The 16,399-nt window shown below is 36.0% G+C and overlaps 1 protein-coding gene across 3 annotated transcripts in view; it reads left to right on the top strand.

Annotated features, from left to right (window-relative positions):
* The first annotated feature begins 1,529 nt into the window (after nt 1-1,529).
* Nucleotides 1,530-16,399, top strand: part of LOC115221693 (serine protease hepsin-like) — a 52,562-nt gene continuing 37,692 nt past the window's right edge. The window contains exons 1-2 of one of the 3 annotated variants that reach the window (XM_029791898.2): nt 1,530-1,654; nt 15,008-15,049. In XM_029791898.2, the coding sequence (XP_029647758.1) occupies nt 15,028-15,049 (22 nt within the window). In that variant the 5' untranslated portion in view covers nt 1,530-1,654; nt 15,008-15,027. Of the gene's footprint in view, nt 1,659-14,699; nt 14,764-15,007; nt 15,050-16,399 lie in introns of those variants that run through there. The other 2 variants (XM_036510800.1, XM_036510801.1) reach the window with 2 other exon arrangements.

The raw sequence follows: 16,399 nt of genomic DNA, 5'->3' as shown, positions 1-16,399 counted from the left end.
CCAAAAGAAACAGAGAGGCAGTAAAAGCAGTAAAATGTGACAACCGATGTAGACTTTGCAGATTCAACACCGGAGATATCACCAACATCATAAGCAGCAGCCAAAATTGTTTATTATCTATCAATGAGACATGGTGTTGTAGCTAGGTCACTGTATAACGAGGTCCGTCGAAAGGATAATCCCGAGGACAAAAAAATAAGAACCCACAGTATGGCGGACGCCATAGGCACTCATAATAAAAGGGAGTGCTGGTGGAATGTCCCAATGGAAACCTCAATATAATGTAATCAATAAACCTGATATAATGATTTGGGATAAAGAGAAACTGTGTACAGTTGTAGAAATCAGCTGCCCGGCGGATGTTAGCATAAGGCTGAAGATCAGTGAAAAAAAGAATACCTACGCTGAACTATTGAGAATGCTGTAGATTACAAGTTCAGGTTTATACCTTGGGGCACTGGAATATGTAACACACTGCATAAATTCCAATCTTGAGAAATTAGGCTTCTCAAAACCATCACTGGAACTGTAAAATTCTGTAAAACCTTCCAGAAATTATAATTTAAGTATATATGAGCATGTCTAGATATGCTAATATATGCATGAGATGTCATACGTAAAGGAAAACATACAAATCTGCACGTATATAAACACAAAAATACCTTGTTGTTGATGTTCAAATTCCAATGAAGGAGCCTTGGATCTACGTTAGAAACCGAATCTTTCTCTATTGGTAAGAAATCTTAAAATGATACTGAATAATGACATTCATACATATATACAATACATTCATTTATTTATTCTACAGTAGACATAGTAGATTACCCCAGCCTAAATTCACAAAGATATTCCCCAGACCAGCTTCAATAATATCAAATCCGCCCCCGCTATTCCCTCACTTGTTCTTTTCCTTTTCAAATCTAGACATTCACCCACTCCCATATATTATTTCTTCTCACTCGGTGCTTTCCCCACATTTCCGATCAAATCTGCTACAAGTTAACATGCAATCCCATGACGACAATGTAACATTCAATTAACTAAGGTATCTTTGGCCAGGTGAGTAGCGAGCGGATTACCCTTCGTTTAAGTAATTACTTCCGAGGTTTTGCTAGCTATAAAACATATGCAGACTTATTTACTCCATTCCCTTAGTTTGGATTTTTATTCGGATACACAGCAACTCCAGTTGGTAACCATCAACTATAAAATAACTTTTTTAGCTTATCAAACTTCGGTATGGGAAAAAATTAACCATTTTCTTCGTCAATAAACCACTATTATTCCTTAAAGTTGTTTTTTATACATTCTACGGACTGCTCGAAGCTTACCAACTTCCTACACCTTAATCTTTGGATCTTACCTCTACACATACACACACACTCACACACACACACACATACACATGTATATATATTATACAGACACGGGAAATGTTAACACCTCAGCATATACACATATATAATGACGGTACTTATCAATGCGATAAAATGAAGCGCATACGTGTTGCAAAGAGAGATTTATTTAATGAGAATTTATCCTCTGATTGTCATCTGTTAAAGCAATGTAGCACAAAATTTGATTATAACTGCCACAAAATATTGAAATATAATAAACACGTTTACTTTGTTTTCTGTTCAGGAACTCATCTTATGTAAGTTTGAACTTATTATTTTTAGTACCACATATTGCTGTTATTATTATTGTTGTTGCTCGCCCGCTGCTACGTTCTGAGTTCAAATGCCACCGAGGTTGACTTTCACCCTTTCGGGGTCGATAAATTAAGTACCAGTGAAACACTGGGGTCGATGTTATTGACTAAACCCCCTCCCCCAAATTTCAGGTGTTGTGCCTATAGTAGAAAGGATTATTATTATTGTTGTTAAGGCGGCGAGCTGGGAGAATTGCTAACACACTAGACGAAATATTTAGTGGTATTTCACACGTCGCAGCGTTCTGAGTTCAAATTCAGTCGACGTCGACTTTGCCTTTCATCCTGTCGGGGTCGATAAATTAAGTACCAGTGAAATACTGGGGTCGATGTAATCGACAGGTCCCCTCTCCCAAAATTTCAGGCCTTGTACTTTAGTAGAAAGGATTATTATTATTATTATTATTATTATTAATGTTATTATTATTAATGTTGTTATTATTATTATTATTATTATTATCATTATCATTATCATCATTATTATTATATTATTATTATTATTATTATTATTATTATTATTATTATTATTATCATTATTATTATTATAATACTAGTTGGACCCGTGAAATCTTCACGGAAAGAACAAAAAACGTTTGCATCTGTAAATTTTGTGCTGGTGCCATGAGAAATGTTCCTATATTGTGACACTTATAGAATATAGAAATAAGTGTAAAACCTATAACTATATAATTCAACTAAAATATCTCAGTTACGCATACGTGAACAGAATTTCTATTTAACCTTAAGATATATCGTTCATATTCAAAAAAACCTTCTTGGTTTAGTGGAACGGAACCTTCTTCTGGTATTCTTTTATTGATTTACTTGTTTCAGTAATTTGATGGTGACCATGCTGGAGCACCGATCTTTAGTCGAAGAAATCAACCCCTGGACTTATACCCTGTAAGCCTAGTGCTTATTTTATAACACTCTTCTGCCGAACCTCTAAACTATGGGGACGCAAACACACCAATATCGGTTGTCAAGCGAGGTGAGGACAAAGAGAGACACAAACGCACACGCACGCGCACACACACACACCACACACACATACATATATATATATATATATATATATATATATATATATATATATATATATATATATACATGCATATATACGACCGTCTTCTTTCAATTTCTATGTACGAAATCCACTCAAAAGGCTTTGGTCGGCCCAAGGCTATAGTAGAAGACACTCTATAAAGTATAGAGTAGAATTTCGTGTAGCCACCTGTTGGTAAATTTTCTCCCCAACCCATTTTGTAGAGGTATTACCCGTTTTTCTGGGCTCTTTTCTCAGCTGTACCCTGTTCGAAATTTGCATTAGCTTTTGTATGAAAAGAAAAGAGGGAATGGGAAGTGGGATTGTTTGTAGTTTGTAGAGAAAACGTTAACGTGCCTGAAGAAAAAAGACATGATCTTCCCCCCCCCCCAACTAAAAGACAAGAAGAATTATCAAACAAGGTGAATTAGTACCGGGGTTGGGGGAAAGAAGAGAGAACTAACACTCGATCCTTCTAGAACTCTCGGAATGAAAACCTAAACACCTGAAAGATTTACCCTTTATTCATTACTAAATCTCCTTCCCTCTTCTTTATTCTCAAAAGTAAAGAAGCTAGAAAAGGTCGATCGTATTTCAGTGTAATTGTCATTTCAAATTACTGAGGCTTTCCTTCCCTGTCTCTATCCTTTCACTCATTTTCCCTGCGGTTAAGAGAGTGAAGGTGCGTGGCTCAGTGGTTAGGGGTATTCGTCCCACGATAGTAAGATCATGAGTACGATTTCCGGTGAGCAAGGTACTCTACTTCACTTTGCTGCAGTCCACTCAGCTGGCAGAAATGAGTTGTAGCTGTAATTGAAAGGGCCCAGCCTTGTGACATTCTGTGTGAGGCTGAATCTCCCTGAGAACTATGTTAATGGTATGCATGTTTGTGGAGTACTTAGTCAATTGCCGTCAATTTCACCAGCAAACTGTTCCGTTGATCAAATAAACAGGAACCTCGTCGTCGTAACCGACAGTGCTTCAGTTTTTAAAAAGAGTGAAAGAAAAGGAACTGTTCCATATCGTAAGGAAAATATTTCATGTGTTTAGTATAAGCAGTGAAAGCTAAGAGGAAATAATTGCTATTCCGTCGTGTAATGCCATCACCCTCGACTTACACTCAGTTTGTTACAACAGCCTGTGCATCGGTGTTTATCTGGGGGCTTGGGCCTTTAGATTTGTGAGACCCACGAATGCTGCTGTTAGGACCAGAATTAACACCCATAGTGAACCTAAAGATTAAAAAGATTTTCCTGCCACTAATTAGGATCTTTTTTCGTTTTCTTCCAATCACTTGAAGGTTTATCTTGCTCCAGTCCATTCAGCTGACCAAAATGAGTTGTAGCTATAATTGAAAGGGGTTAGCCTTGTCACATTCTGTGTGAGGTTGAATCTCCCTGAGAACTACGTTAATGGTATGCATGTCTGTGGAGTTTGCGCGTTAATTTTATCCTCGTGTGATAATGAAAAGTGAAAGTGATATCCAATATTTGCTGTAGTTATTTGTCTTTGATTTAACAATGTGTCTATGTATCTATGTATCTACTTTTCTTTCTATCTATGTATCTAATTTTCTTGCGATGCATGTATCGGTCTTCTCTGAAAATACTAATAAACATTTAAAAACACAAAACGAACGCCACCTTCCTTTCGGTTTGTTAGCTTTGATGGTCCGGTCTGTATGTACTGGGAAGTCTCAAAGAATCGCTACATTTTCTTCCTCAGTTTCAGCCTCAGGTTGATACTTATACCATTTACCAGCAGTTTTGATTTTATGATGCCAACATATTAACCAGTGTAGTTATTGGCCAACTCTCCCATGTCTTGATTTATACTCTGTGGGTGCTAAAACTTTGTATCCAGAGATTAGGCGGTCCACTGTTTCAATCTCATCGTTGCAGTACCGGCACATCGGATCTATTCTAGTTTTCATCCCATTGGATTGGTAGTTCCAAGTCAATAATCTTTGATCTTGAGCAGCTAAGATTAAGCTTCCATATCCTGTTTTTATCCCTGAGCTCCGTAGTGTGCTTCTTTTCTACATCAGCTTCTTTGCTACGGGCCACACATTTGCCATGCAGAGGTTTTGCTCCCACCTATCAGCCAATTGTTCATAGGCTTCTTTCTTTATCATTGATTTCACCTTGTTTGCAATAACAGCTGCCGCGCTTCCATCATACTATTCAAGCTGGGTATTATTCATGAACTCCCTACCACGTTTTTGTTCTCCATTATAGAATGAAGCTTCTTAGTTCTCTCGTGATTTTCTACCAGGTTTAACACCCAATGATTATACGTTTCAAGATATTTAGCCTGTCCAATTGTGGTAGTTTTGAAAGAGATTTCAAATTGGATCAAGCCTTGACCTCCTTGGGGTGTGAGAAGGTAAAAACGATCTGCGTCTTGCATTGGGTGATGCATCTTATTGCAAGTTAGCAGCTTACGTATTTTCCTGTTAATTTTCTATATTTCACTGATATTCCAGTTCAACATATTGAAGCTATAAATAACATGAGGAACTTCTTATAGCTCGTTAATTTATTATTATTCTTCAGTAATCTTATTTTTATTACGTGCTTTCATTGCACAAATTGAGCGCAGTTCTGTGCGCCTTGGGTATGTGCTGTTGTCTGTTGTGATGCTTTTATTGTTATTGTATTGAAAGTGTTTTACGTAGAATATAAAACACATTTACGTAGGATGTAAAACGCTTATTAGTATTTTTATTATTATTATTATTATTATTATTATTATTATTATTATTATTATTATTGTTATTGTTATTGTTATTATTACTTTTGCTTTGTATTTGTACAAGCTGACTCCAAGTCTCACGCAGAGGCCTCAAGAGACAACAAGTTAGAAGTTCAATTTGATGTTATGACTAGGGTGCCATATATTTTGTTTTCCACAAAGTATTGTTCTAGAGAATGTTTAAAAAAACATCAGAAAATTATCGGTTTGTTTTAAAATTTGAGATTATATAGACAGTATTTTAGGTAGGATATATATGGGCACTATTTTTTGAATTTCTGCCATTTTTGGATTTCCTGGTATATGAACTAGGTAGGAATCAGGCCTTTTTGCTATTATTCCTAGGGCACCTATGACAACAGGTATTGTTTTAGTCTTGAGGTTCCACATTTTGCCAATTTCTATTTCAAGATCTTTATACTCGCTCAGTTTTTGGTCGGTCTTGACACATATATTTATGTCGATTGGAATAGTCATATCGATGAGGAGGCATGTTTTTTGTTTCAAGCCCGTCAATATAATGCCTGGCCTATTCGCATTATTATCATTTTTATTATTATGTTCCTCTGTTGCAGTCCTTGATCATAATGTCTTGTAATTTTTTCTGTATTGGGAAGTTCCAAAGGATGGTGACGTCCTCGCCATTAACTACATCCTCTGGATGGTGCGTGTACCACTTAACATTGATTTTATTTTATAGTATTTACAAGCATTCCAGTGGATGTACTGCCCTAGTCTGTTATGTCTTATGAGGTACTCCTTTTCAGCGTGCACTGGGCAGCCGGAATTGTCTCTGAATTTTCTGCAAATTCTGCACTAGGGGTTAAATCCATATTTAAAGATGTTTGCATGGTAGTTTCTGGTCGGTAAGCTCTGATCTTGCGCTGCAATAACAATACCTTCTGTTTCCACTTTCAGACCTATCCTTTGCAGCCATTGGTGTGTTAGATTTTGATCAATATCTGGCTTGGACAGACGGTTAGGGTATTTTCCATGAAGGAGTTTACCTTTCCAGTTGTCTACAATATTATTCATGCAAGCCTCAGTGATATTAGGTTTGTCACTATTTGGATCTAGACTGTCTTTCTGATTGTTAATTTCTAAATCAAGAGAAGCAATGGTAGATCTGTCAGTATTTGGGTGTCTTTGGTCATTCTTATTGCTAACTTACAGGCCAAGAGACTTTTTTTTAATTTCTGACTAAGCATCATGACTGAAGCTTACTTGGAATTTTCATGTTTCAGTGCAGTTCGTAAGAAAACATCACTTGTCGTATTAAGGTACGTTTGAAGGCCTATTATTGCTGATTTGAAAGATTGTTCGAGCTGTATCAGGTCTCTTCAACCTATTTTTCGTGGGAGATAAATCTTGTCTACATCTGATCTTGGATGGTGCATTCGGTACCTTGTAAAGATTTTAGGGATCTTTCTATCCATATTCTGCATATCAGTGAGACTTTGCTGTTGTTGTTATTATTATTATTATTATTATTATTATTATTATTATTATTATTATTATTATTATTTTAAAAAGTTTGATGTAACTCTTCACAAAAGTAAACAGTCAAGAAGAAGAGCGAGATTCGATTGTAACAGATATTTTATTGGTCAAACGATATTTCGATAGTAAGCCTGTCTTTGTCGAGTTCAAAGTAAGAAGTGATAAAAATTCAAAATTATTGAAATTTATATTTAAAGTATGAACGAGAGAAACCAGCCTCCAAACGTTGATGGAATGACATCATCAGCCTTAAAGTTTCAATTTTATAAAGGCGAAAAGAAAAAGGTAGATAAAAAAGACAGAAAGAGGAAAGAAAAAAGAAAAAGAAAACAGAAGAATCAAAGAGTTTAGTATAAATTTGATGATATTCTCCTGTTATTCATTCCTCCAGGGCGTGATGTTAATAACCCGCAAACATATTTCTCCTCGTGTATTTTGAGAAGTGAAAGTGAAACAGATTCAGAATATTTTCTTAGAATATGCACTTTCAAGTCTTTTTCAAAATTGCAGCCGTTTGAAGCAAAATGTTAATCAAGTTCTGTGGAACTACTGTTATTGTGCCTGACATCCAATCTGTGCCCATCAAATCTTTTGTTTAATTGTTCTATTATACAACCAACATAAATCAGGTTGTATTTCGTGCATTTTGCTGCGTATACCAAATTGGAATCTCTTCATGTCCTACCTTCTGTATAAACATTTCTGTTATGATTCCTGATGGTATCCACTTGACTCATGTTGTTGCACAATGAACAAGGCTTACCTCTCCTGCGACTGTTTTTCAAGGTACAGCGTGCAGATACTACAATGTTCGTTTTCTTGGAGTCAGAAATAAATCTCTTATATATTTATTCCGTCGAAAGGCTACAGTAGGCGGCTGAGGAAAAATCTGTTTGAAACGCAGATATTTTTTCGCCACATGCCGGTAGCTTTCATTGCAACATTTGAAATGCCAGCGAAATTTCGGTGCCAGTTAATCACTATAGAAATTCTATCATCTATTGTATTGTATTTGCTAAAATTATGCGTGAAGGTTTGACTATCTTTGCTAATCTTAGCTATTTCATTTGCTATTTCCTTTAATCGTGATTCACTGTAACCGCACTTGACATGATGATGTACAAAAGTATTTGCATGTTTCCAGTAATCCCTTATGTCAGTACATATCCGTTGTATCCTCAAAAATTAGGATTTCAGATTTGACCGAATAATATGATGTGTATGAACGCCCCGGAGGAATGAATAATATGACAGGGGAATATCATCAAATTTATACAAAACCGTTTGATTAAATATTCTTTTTCCCTTTCTTTTTTACTCTCCTCTATTTTTCTGCCTTTTCTCTGTTTTTTTTTTTTCTTTTCGTCTGTTATAAAAGTGAAACTTAAATACTGATGTCATTCCATCAACGTGTGGGCGCTGGTTTCTCTCGTTCATACTTCAAATTTAAATTTCTATAATTTTGAATTTTTATCACTTATTTTGAACTCAACAAAGGCAGGCTTACTGTCGAAATATCGTTTGACCAATAAAATATCTGTTACAATCTAATCACGCTTTTTGTCTTGACTGTTTACCTTTGTGAAGAGTTACGTCAATCCTTTTAAAATATCAAAATCAAGTAGATAGAGATGATTGATTTTATGGTACACAGAATAAGAATTGGAACATATAGAAATTCTGGAAGTTATCAAAGCAGTGTCTAAGGAAAATCGTAATGTAAATTACAGCTGTTGCGTTTTATTCCTTCTTACAACTGGCTTGAACCCAGTGTTGAGCCCAGTCCTGGGCCAATGGATTTCGTACCGTTCAAATACGAATCAGAAATTGAGAAATCGACATTCGTATCAGTGAAAAACGTTTTCGTGCTGAAATCAAAAGCCATTTATCATTTCTGGAAACATGCAAACACGAAAAGTTATACTGGACGGTCTTACATCAATATACCAATGAGTGCATCAATTCATTGCTTCAAAAGATTAAATTAATTGGTGAGATCAAATCATTTAACGTAATGGAAGCTATTATTGAACACTATCGTTCAAAATTAATACTGCTTGGTGCAGACAGTAATTGTCCTTGTGAAGAGTTACGTCAATCCTTTTAAAATAGTGTCTTTGAAAAGGTTTGTTCTAACAATCGTTTGAATTATTTATATAACTGTTTGATGAACTTTGAAAAAAAAAAGAAATTTCGGCCCTGAAGACAAAAAAAGAAAAGTAGCTGAAAAAGCTGATTTCCCATTCCCCTGAGCCAGTGGGCAAGGAAACATTTTGGTTGAGAACATTTGCTTTGCAATATGAGGAGAAGTCATTTTTACTTTTGTGACAAATATTAAGTGATATTGACGCCGGTTTGAAAATTGTAGCGGAAAATATTCCTGAAATTTCAATACCATCGACCATTTTTTCTCACACGAAATTTCTAAAATACAGTCGACATCGCATACTATTCATTCATCGCACCAGGAACAATCATTTTGTTTTGTCGACCAATTTTTCGGAGATGATTATATTTATGACATTTTGAACTTACCAGTTTCACAGGACCTAATAGTACAAATAACAATGTACTCTCCACAAACAACCGTTATTCCTGCAGTTCAACAACTTTATATAACTAATCCCCGAGTTGACGCATATGATTGTGGCCTTTTTCCCTGGCGTATGTATTTGAAGTGGTCATTGGAAACGATCAGTCAAAAAGGTGAGCACATTTAAGATTTTGCGTCGAAAACAATAATTTTTTTTTTTTTCCCGAAAGTTTTTCAAATGTCTACAAAAACCACAGAAGTCACTCACTTTCTATCACCAACCCAGAAATGGATTACCCCTAGAAAGACGACTAAAAATATAACTTCTCACGTGAACATTCAGAACAAATTTTATCACCCAATAGGTTCCGTGTTTTAAGTGAAGATTTCGAGCAAATCCCAAAAAGTAGTCAGGAATCTAATGATGGTAAGCTTCTGAAAACCATTTGCCCGAGAAAATCCATCACACTAGAGAATAAGTCAGTCATAAATTTATCTATACTAAGACTTTCGCCCGACGATGTCTCAGTCTTGGAGCTTGGACTGAGTTTCTGCTCAAGCACTAAGAATTTCGACAAGAATAAACTAGCTTGAGCTATTTCAGTTTGTCCGCCGTCACAAGCTGAAGGAATATTTTTTGGAAAAACTGGTAACGAGGAGTCAGAAAACCCTATGCTTACTGAAAATTAAAATGGTGATCATCAAATCTGGCATAATTGGATTGAAAAAAATCCCAATTGGTATCCAGAAAAAGTTCGGGATGGACGTTCACAAGCACTACTGGAATTTCTTGAATCTTATCAGACAGGTATTAGAAAAAGCCTCAAAACTGGAAAGAAGTTCTGGAATAACCTCACAAATTCCTAACGTTACGTACGCCGACGTCTAGCTAATAACGATTCTATTATTAAAGTGGCAGATAAAGGCGCTATCGTAAATATGGACAAAAGTGAGTATATTTCGGCTTGTGAAGTTTTAAATGATAAAACTTCATAGGAAGAATTACCTGTCGATCCAAACTCCAATTACAGAGAGGAACTTCACAAAATAATTCTGGAAATGAAGGAAAACAATTTTATTAATAAGGCCGAATCCAGGATTTTACGTTCAGAAAGAACACCTGTATTTCATGGTCTCCCTAAAATACACAAAAAGTTCGAAAGATTTCCTTCAATGCACCCACAATTTGCAGCGGATATGAATGCTGTACAGCCAAGATTTCGGAATGGCTGCATGACTTTCTACTCCTTGTAGCAAAAAGATCTAGTTCCTATATTCGGGATACTTTGATTTTGTGTCTAAAATCAACAACTTTTTTAAGCACCGAGGCTGTGTCGAGAACTGTTTTTTGGTAACCATGGATGTTTCTTCCTTATATCCCAATATTGACCAGGATGAAGGGTTAGAAGCATGCATGGATGCCTTCGAAAAGCGGTCAAACAACAGTATTCCATCATATTTTCTCTGTAGCTTATTGAGATTTGTGTAACAAAGTAACACAATGAAATTTGGACAAAGATTTTACCAGCAATGGGTACTCCCATGACGACATTCGAGACACAGCTACTGAAGACATTCAGATCCTTTCATGGTTATGAACCAATACTTTAGCTACGGTTCATTAATGACGTCTTTTTTGTCTGGGAGGAATCACAGGATAGTTTAATTGCTTTCTTGTATTTCTGTGACTGTTATGGTTTCAAGTCCAACATAAAATTTACGTCTAGTTTTTCAAAAGCTAGCATGAAATTTTTGGACACAAGAGTTAAGTTTCCTGGAAGGAGAATAGTGACAGAGTTATCTCCACCGACGCTCGATCATCCACATCATATTATTCGGTCAAATCCGAAATCACTTCAGACCGGCCAGTGTGACAGCTCGCGAGACAATTGGCACTCGACAGCGACTCATCTGCGACGACACAGTATGACGTCGACTGTCCACCAACAACCTGCGTTGCTCGTCCTGCTCGTCCTGCTCCTCCTGCTTGTCCTGCTCGTCCTGTTCGAGGGCCTTCCTCACTGCCCGCCACCATCAGGCATGACTACAGTGGGCTACACAGCACGGACATTGGTGATATGAATAATGGAGGTCGATAGTCTTCTCTGACGAGAGGCGGTACTGCATTTCCACCTCGGATGGCAGAGTGAGGCTGTGGTGTAGGAGAGGTGAACGCTACACAGACGTATGTGTCATGAAAAGAGATGTGGGGGGTGGCCAAAGCATCATGGTTTGGGATGTAATAGGCCTGAATCAGAGAATTGGGCCCCACGTGTTCCAAAATGTTGCTACAAGTAGAAGGAATGACATCATAGCGCAGCGCTACGTTGACCAGATCCTAAGACCTCACATCATGCCCATCTCGCGTCACCATTGCCAAGTGTTCCAGCAGGGCAATGCTCCCTCCCACACGGCCAGGGTCACCACGGACTTCCTGCGTCAGCACAACATTAGAACCATGCCGCTTCAGGCTCTCAATCCGGATTTGAACCCAATTGAACACCTGTAGGATGAAATCCAGGGACGGCTGAACCTGGTAGTCGCAAGGCCGACAACTCGTATAGAAGTGGAGGCAACTTTCCTCAGAGTGAGGGTACAGATACCAATGGCTTTTGTGAACCGCGTCATGCACTCCATGTACCGACAGTGTATGGCCATTTTGAACATCCAGGAGGGCATACACGGTATTGAACATGTCATTTCCTACAACCTCAATGTGCTGGATCCGCCCACTATCAAAACACATAACAGCGACCCATAGACTGTGGTCAAAGTGCATCCAAGAAATTGATGATAGATTTATCAAAATTTATCTCTGACAAGTTAAAACATGTTTCACAGTTACACACGTTTCGCATTTCTATTACGGTTCAGTGTTAGCAACATTTCTTCTGGTACTCAGAGTGGATTGTTAGCTTCTAATAGCATCACACCCAGCACACACATACACACACATACACACACACACATATATATATATATATAAGTAAACCCGTCGTTTATATATATCTATATATAATTATATAAATAAGGATAAGATCGTTAATTTAAATTAGATAACGATCCTATCAAGTGGCCAGCATGGAAATAAAAACCTTGAAAGGTAATAATTATTATTAAAATTATAATTTAGGGTATCTACGAGATACTTCCATGCTGAAAATAGCAGCCAGCCTCTGATATTAAAACCACCTTAAATGTTCATACAGCACAAGGAGAGAAGACAAAAAGACAAAATAAAACTAGTAAAAAATTACTGGATAATTCCAGATCCCGGATTTCTGGCTTTGCATTTAGAAATGCTTTGCCTCATCAGTGGAATATACTCAGAAAGTAACATAAATACACATATATATATATATATATATACATACAACATACGAATACTTACATATACGAACATATACATATATATATATATATATATATATGCACGTATGCAACACGACCAGTTTAAATTGTCCGCTTCGTAACTCCCTGTTCGATATGGTTAAAACATCACTGCAGTAAATGCAATGATTAAATAAATTTAAAATTTATATAAATAAGAATAAGATCGTTAATTCAAATTAAATAATGATCCTATTAAGTGGCCAGCATGGAAATAAAAACCTTCAAGGTAAAGTATTCGTACGTTGTATGTATACATATATATGTGTATTTATGTTACTTTCTGAGTATATTCCACTGATGAGGCAAAGCATTTCTAAATGCAAAGTCAGAAATCCGGGATCTGGAATTATCCAGTAATTTTTTACTAGTTTTATTTTGTCTTTTTGTCTTTTTGTCTTCTCTCCTTGTGCTATATGAACATTTAAGGTGGTTTTAGAGTCAGATTCTGGCTGCTATCTTCAGCATGGCGGTATCTCGTAGATACCCTAAATTATAATATATATAATTATATATATATTCTTTTATTTGTTTCAGTCATTTGACTGTAGCCATGCAGCACGTGGCCTAGTGGTTAGGTTGTTGCACTCACTATTGCTAGATCGTGGGTTAGATTTCCCAACCGGACGGCGCTTTGTGTTCTTGAGCAAAACACTTCATTTCACGTTACTTCAGCGCCCCTTTCGATCAGCGGGGAATGTTGACCTGCTCATCTAGTCAATAGTGTGACATCATTCGAAGCCTAAAACGATCGAAAGCGCATCGTAACCGGCGATGTGTAACAACGTCTGATAGTCTGGTCGATCACGTGATATATATATATATATATATATATACGACGAGCTTCTCTCAGTTTCCATTTCCGGAAGCTATAGTAGAAGACACTTGCCCAAGGTACCATGCAGTGGAACTAAACCCGGAACCGATTGGTTGGGAAGCATACTTCTTACCACATACCCACGCCTACACCTAAATAAACATTTTTTATATCATGTTATAAATGTACGTTTGTTTGTGTGAACGTGTTCGTGTGCGAATAAGTTTTTAAATCCCAGATACTTGAAAGCTAGTAATGTAGATGAATATAAACTTTTCTCTTTCTACAATATTTCTGGCCTTGCACTTATTTAAGAAATAGTGATTTTAAAAAGCATTGTATATTTTACTAGTGTGTTAGGTTTTTTTCTGGTATTTAGGGGGGTTTGGGGGGGTTTTTTGGTGGGGAGGTTCATTTTTTCATGACCTCCAGTAATCCACAAATTCAAAAAGTGAAACCTACAAGTTAGGATTACGTAAATGAATGACGTGCGACGTAACATCTTTTTCTCTCGAAATAAGTTTATGCATTGTTTAAAATAATGTCAAATTCAAGTACATTGTTGGCATCAATTGTAATAGCGTAACTAGAATCTGGAATTGAGGTTACCTACGAGATTTGTTTTGCTGTGAGCTTATCTCTACTTTGAAGTACACAACAGACATGATTAAGAATCTATATCAAATACTAATACAAATATATGAAACATGCACGGTCACGAATTTATCAAAACTTTTGATAAAGGTCATCCTAATTCTAACTTTACGTTTTGTAAAACAAAACTAGAATATCCCCACCTGTTCAAGTTCCCTATTATAACTATTTGACTAAACTTAGCGCAAGGTACTGCTAATGTCCTTCAGAAATCACTGGCCTTGTGATAATGTCAAACTGTAAATAAATCAGAAAGGAATGAGAGAGAAATACATTTTTTTAAATACTGTTTCATTAAAATGTACGTTGACGGTACAATACTTAAATCTACAGAAAGATTTGGTAACTGGAATATCATAGTGAGTAGAACATGAATAAGAATGGGGTTAACCAGCATCGGAGTGTTGCTGAAGTGAAACAACTCATATACAGTTTTTTAACACCCAAACAATTCGAGTATTGACCACGTAGAAAAAGACTTTCATACAGGTCAAGTTGAATGGGCCAAAACCTATCATAATGGGCTAAATGTTTAAATATACCCAAGCAAAATAACAGAAATATTATGACCACTAACTAAAGTCTAGAAATTCTATATTTCAGAATTCCGTTGAACACTTGCGATGTTCTGCCTTCTTTTGCTGGGTAAGTTTTCTAAATACACATAATACATTACACATACACTGAATACATTACACATAGACATACACACACGTATACCTATATTCATACACATATGTATATATGTGTATATGCATATATGTATACATATTTATTGAATAACTTATATTCAGGAATTTAAGTTTCTATGTCAATGTATCAATAGTCGTTGCACTCTATATTACATATCTGTATGTATTATATGTGTGTGTGTGTGTGTGTGTGTGTATGTGTGTGTGTGTGTGCGCGTGCGTGCGCGTGTGTGTGTATGCGTATAAATATATATATGCAAGAGTAAGCACATAAATGCGAAACAAGGTGGAAAAATAGTACTCGAATACCAGAGGGAGAATAATATGCTTTATTAAAAAGCAGCAAAAATATCACAAAAATTATTACTCGGAGTTTTCCGTTCCCGTTCGTCGGAAAGTTTTGTTTAGAATGAAGCAAGATAAAGTTATATGAAGAAATATAATTAATTTGATATATACACATTTGAAAATGGTTTTGTTTCATTGGTCCTTTCAATAACGAGTTGCATGAAATAGCAAATTGCGGATTAAAATCATATTACTATAAAAATCGAAGACAGCCTTAATTCAAAAATAGCTTATAAATAAAGAAAAAGGCCTGAATACCCAGGGTAAATAATTATCTTTAAAAATAATAATAAATTAAAAGATATATCCGTTTAAAAAATGTTCTCGCTAAATTACATATACATTTAGCAATATATACACATACCAAGCAATCTATATTATACGTATATACACTAAGCATACAGACGTAGGTACATGGGCTACATACATATACAGACAAATATAGGCAACATAAATATATACAAATGCATATAAATGTATGCACGAACACATACGCATGCGCACAAAATCTCCTGGTGCATGCTTATACAAGTTAGTTGCTACAGGCGAAAGAAAGAAAAGAAAAAATCAGAGAATAACAAGTGGGGGGAAAGAAAAGGAGAAAAGGAAGTAAAAGAAATAAAAGAAAAAGAAACAGAAAATTAGAGAGAGAAAGGGAAAAATAGATAGAGGTAGAGAGAGTGAAATGATGGCATTCCAATAAGTATCTAACGAAAGTTAGATACTTCGTTCAGCTTGGGAAACGAACACATACAAAAACGCACACAGAATTACATGTAAATACAATCATACATACAAATATACAAATAAATATGCTTTACAAATTTAAACTTTGTTTTTCCTTCCCCTTTTGTATATCCTTTGAACTTGCATTTTGACTTTCATTTGTAAAATTTGTAAAACAGACAAAGGCTTTCTTAAAAGTGAAGTCGAAATATGCCCTAGCATTGTAATA

Source organism: Octopus sinensis, linkage group LG18, assembly GCF_006345805.1.
Source record: "Octopus sinensis linkage group LG18, ASM634580v1, whole genome shotgun sequence".
NCBI classification, from domain to species: domain Eukaryota; kingdom Metazoa; phylum Mollusca; class Cephalopoda; order Octopoda; family Octopodidae; genus Octopus; species Octopus sinensis.
Note: the sequence above shows the minus strand (reverse complement) of the source record. Positions and strands in the feature narration are given on the sequence as shown.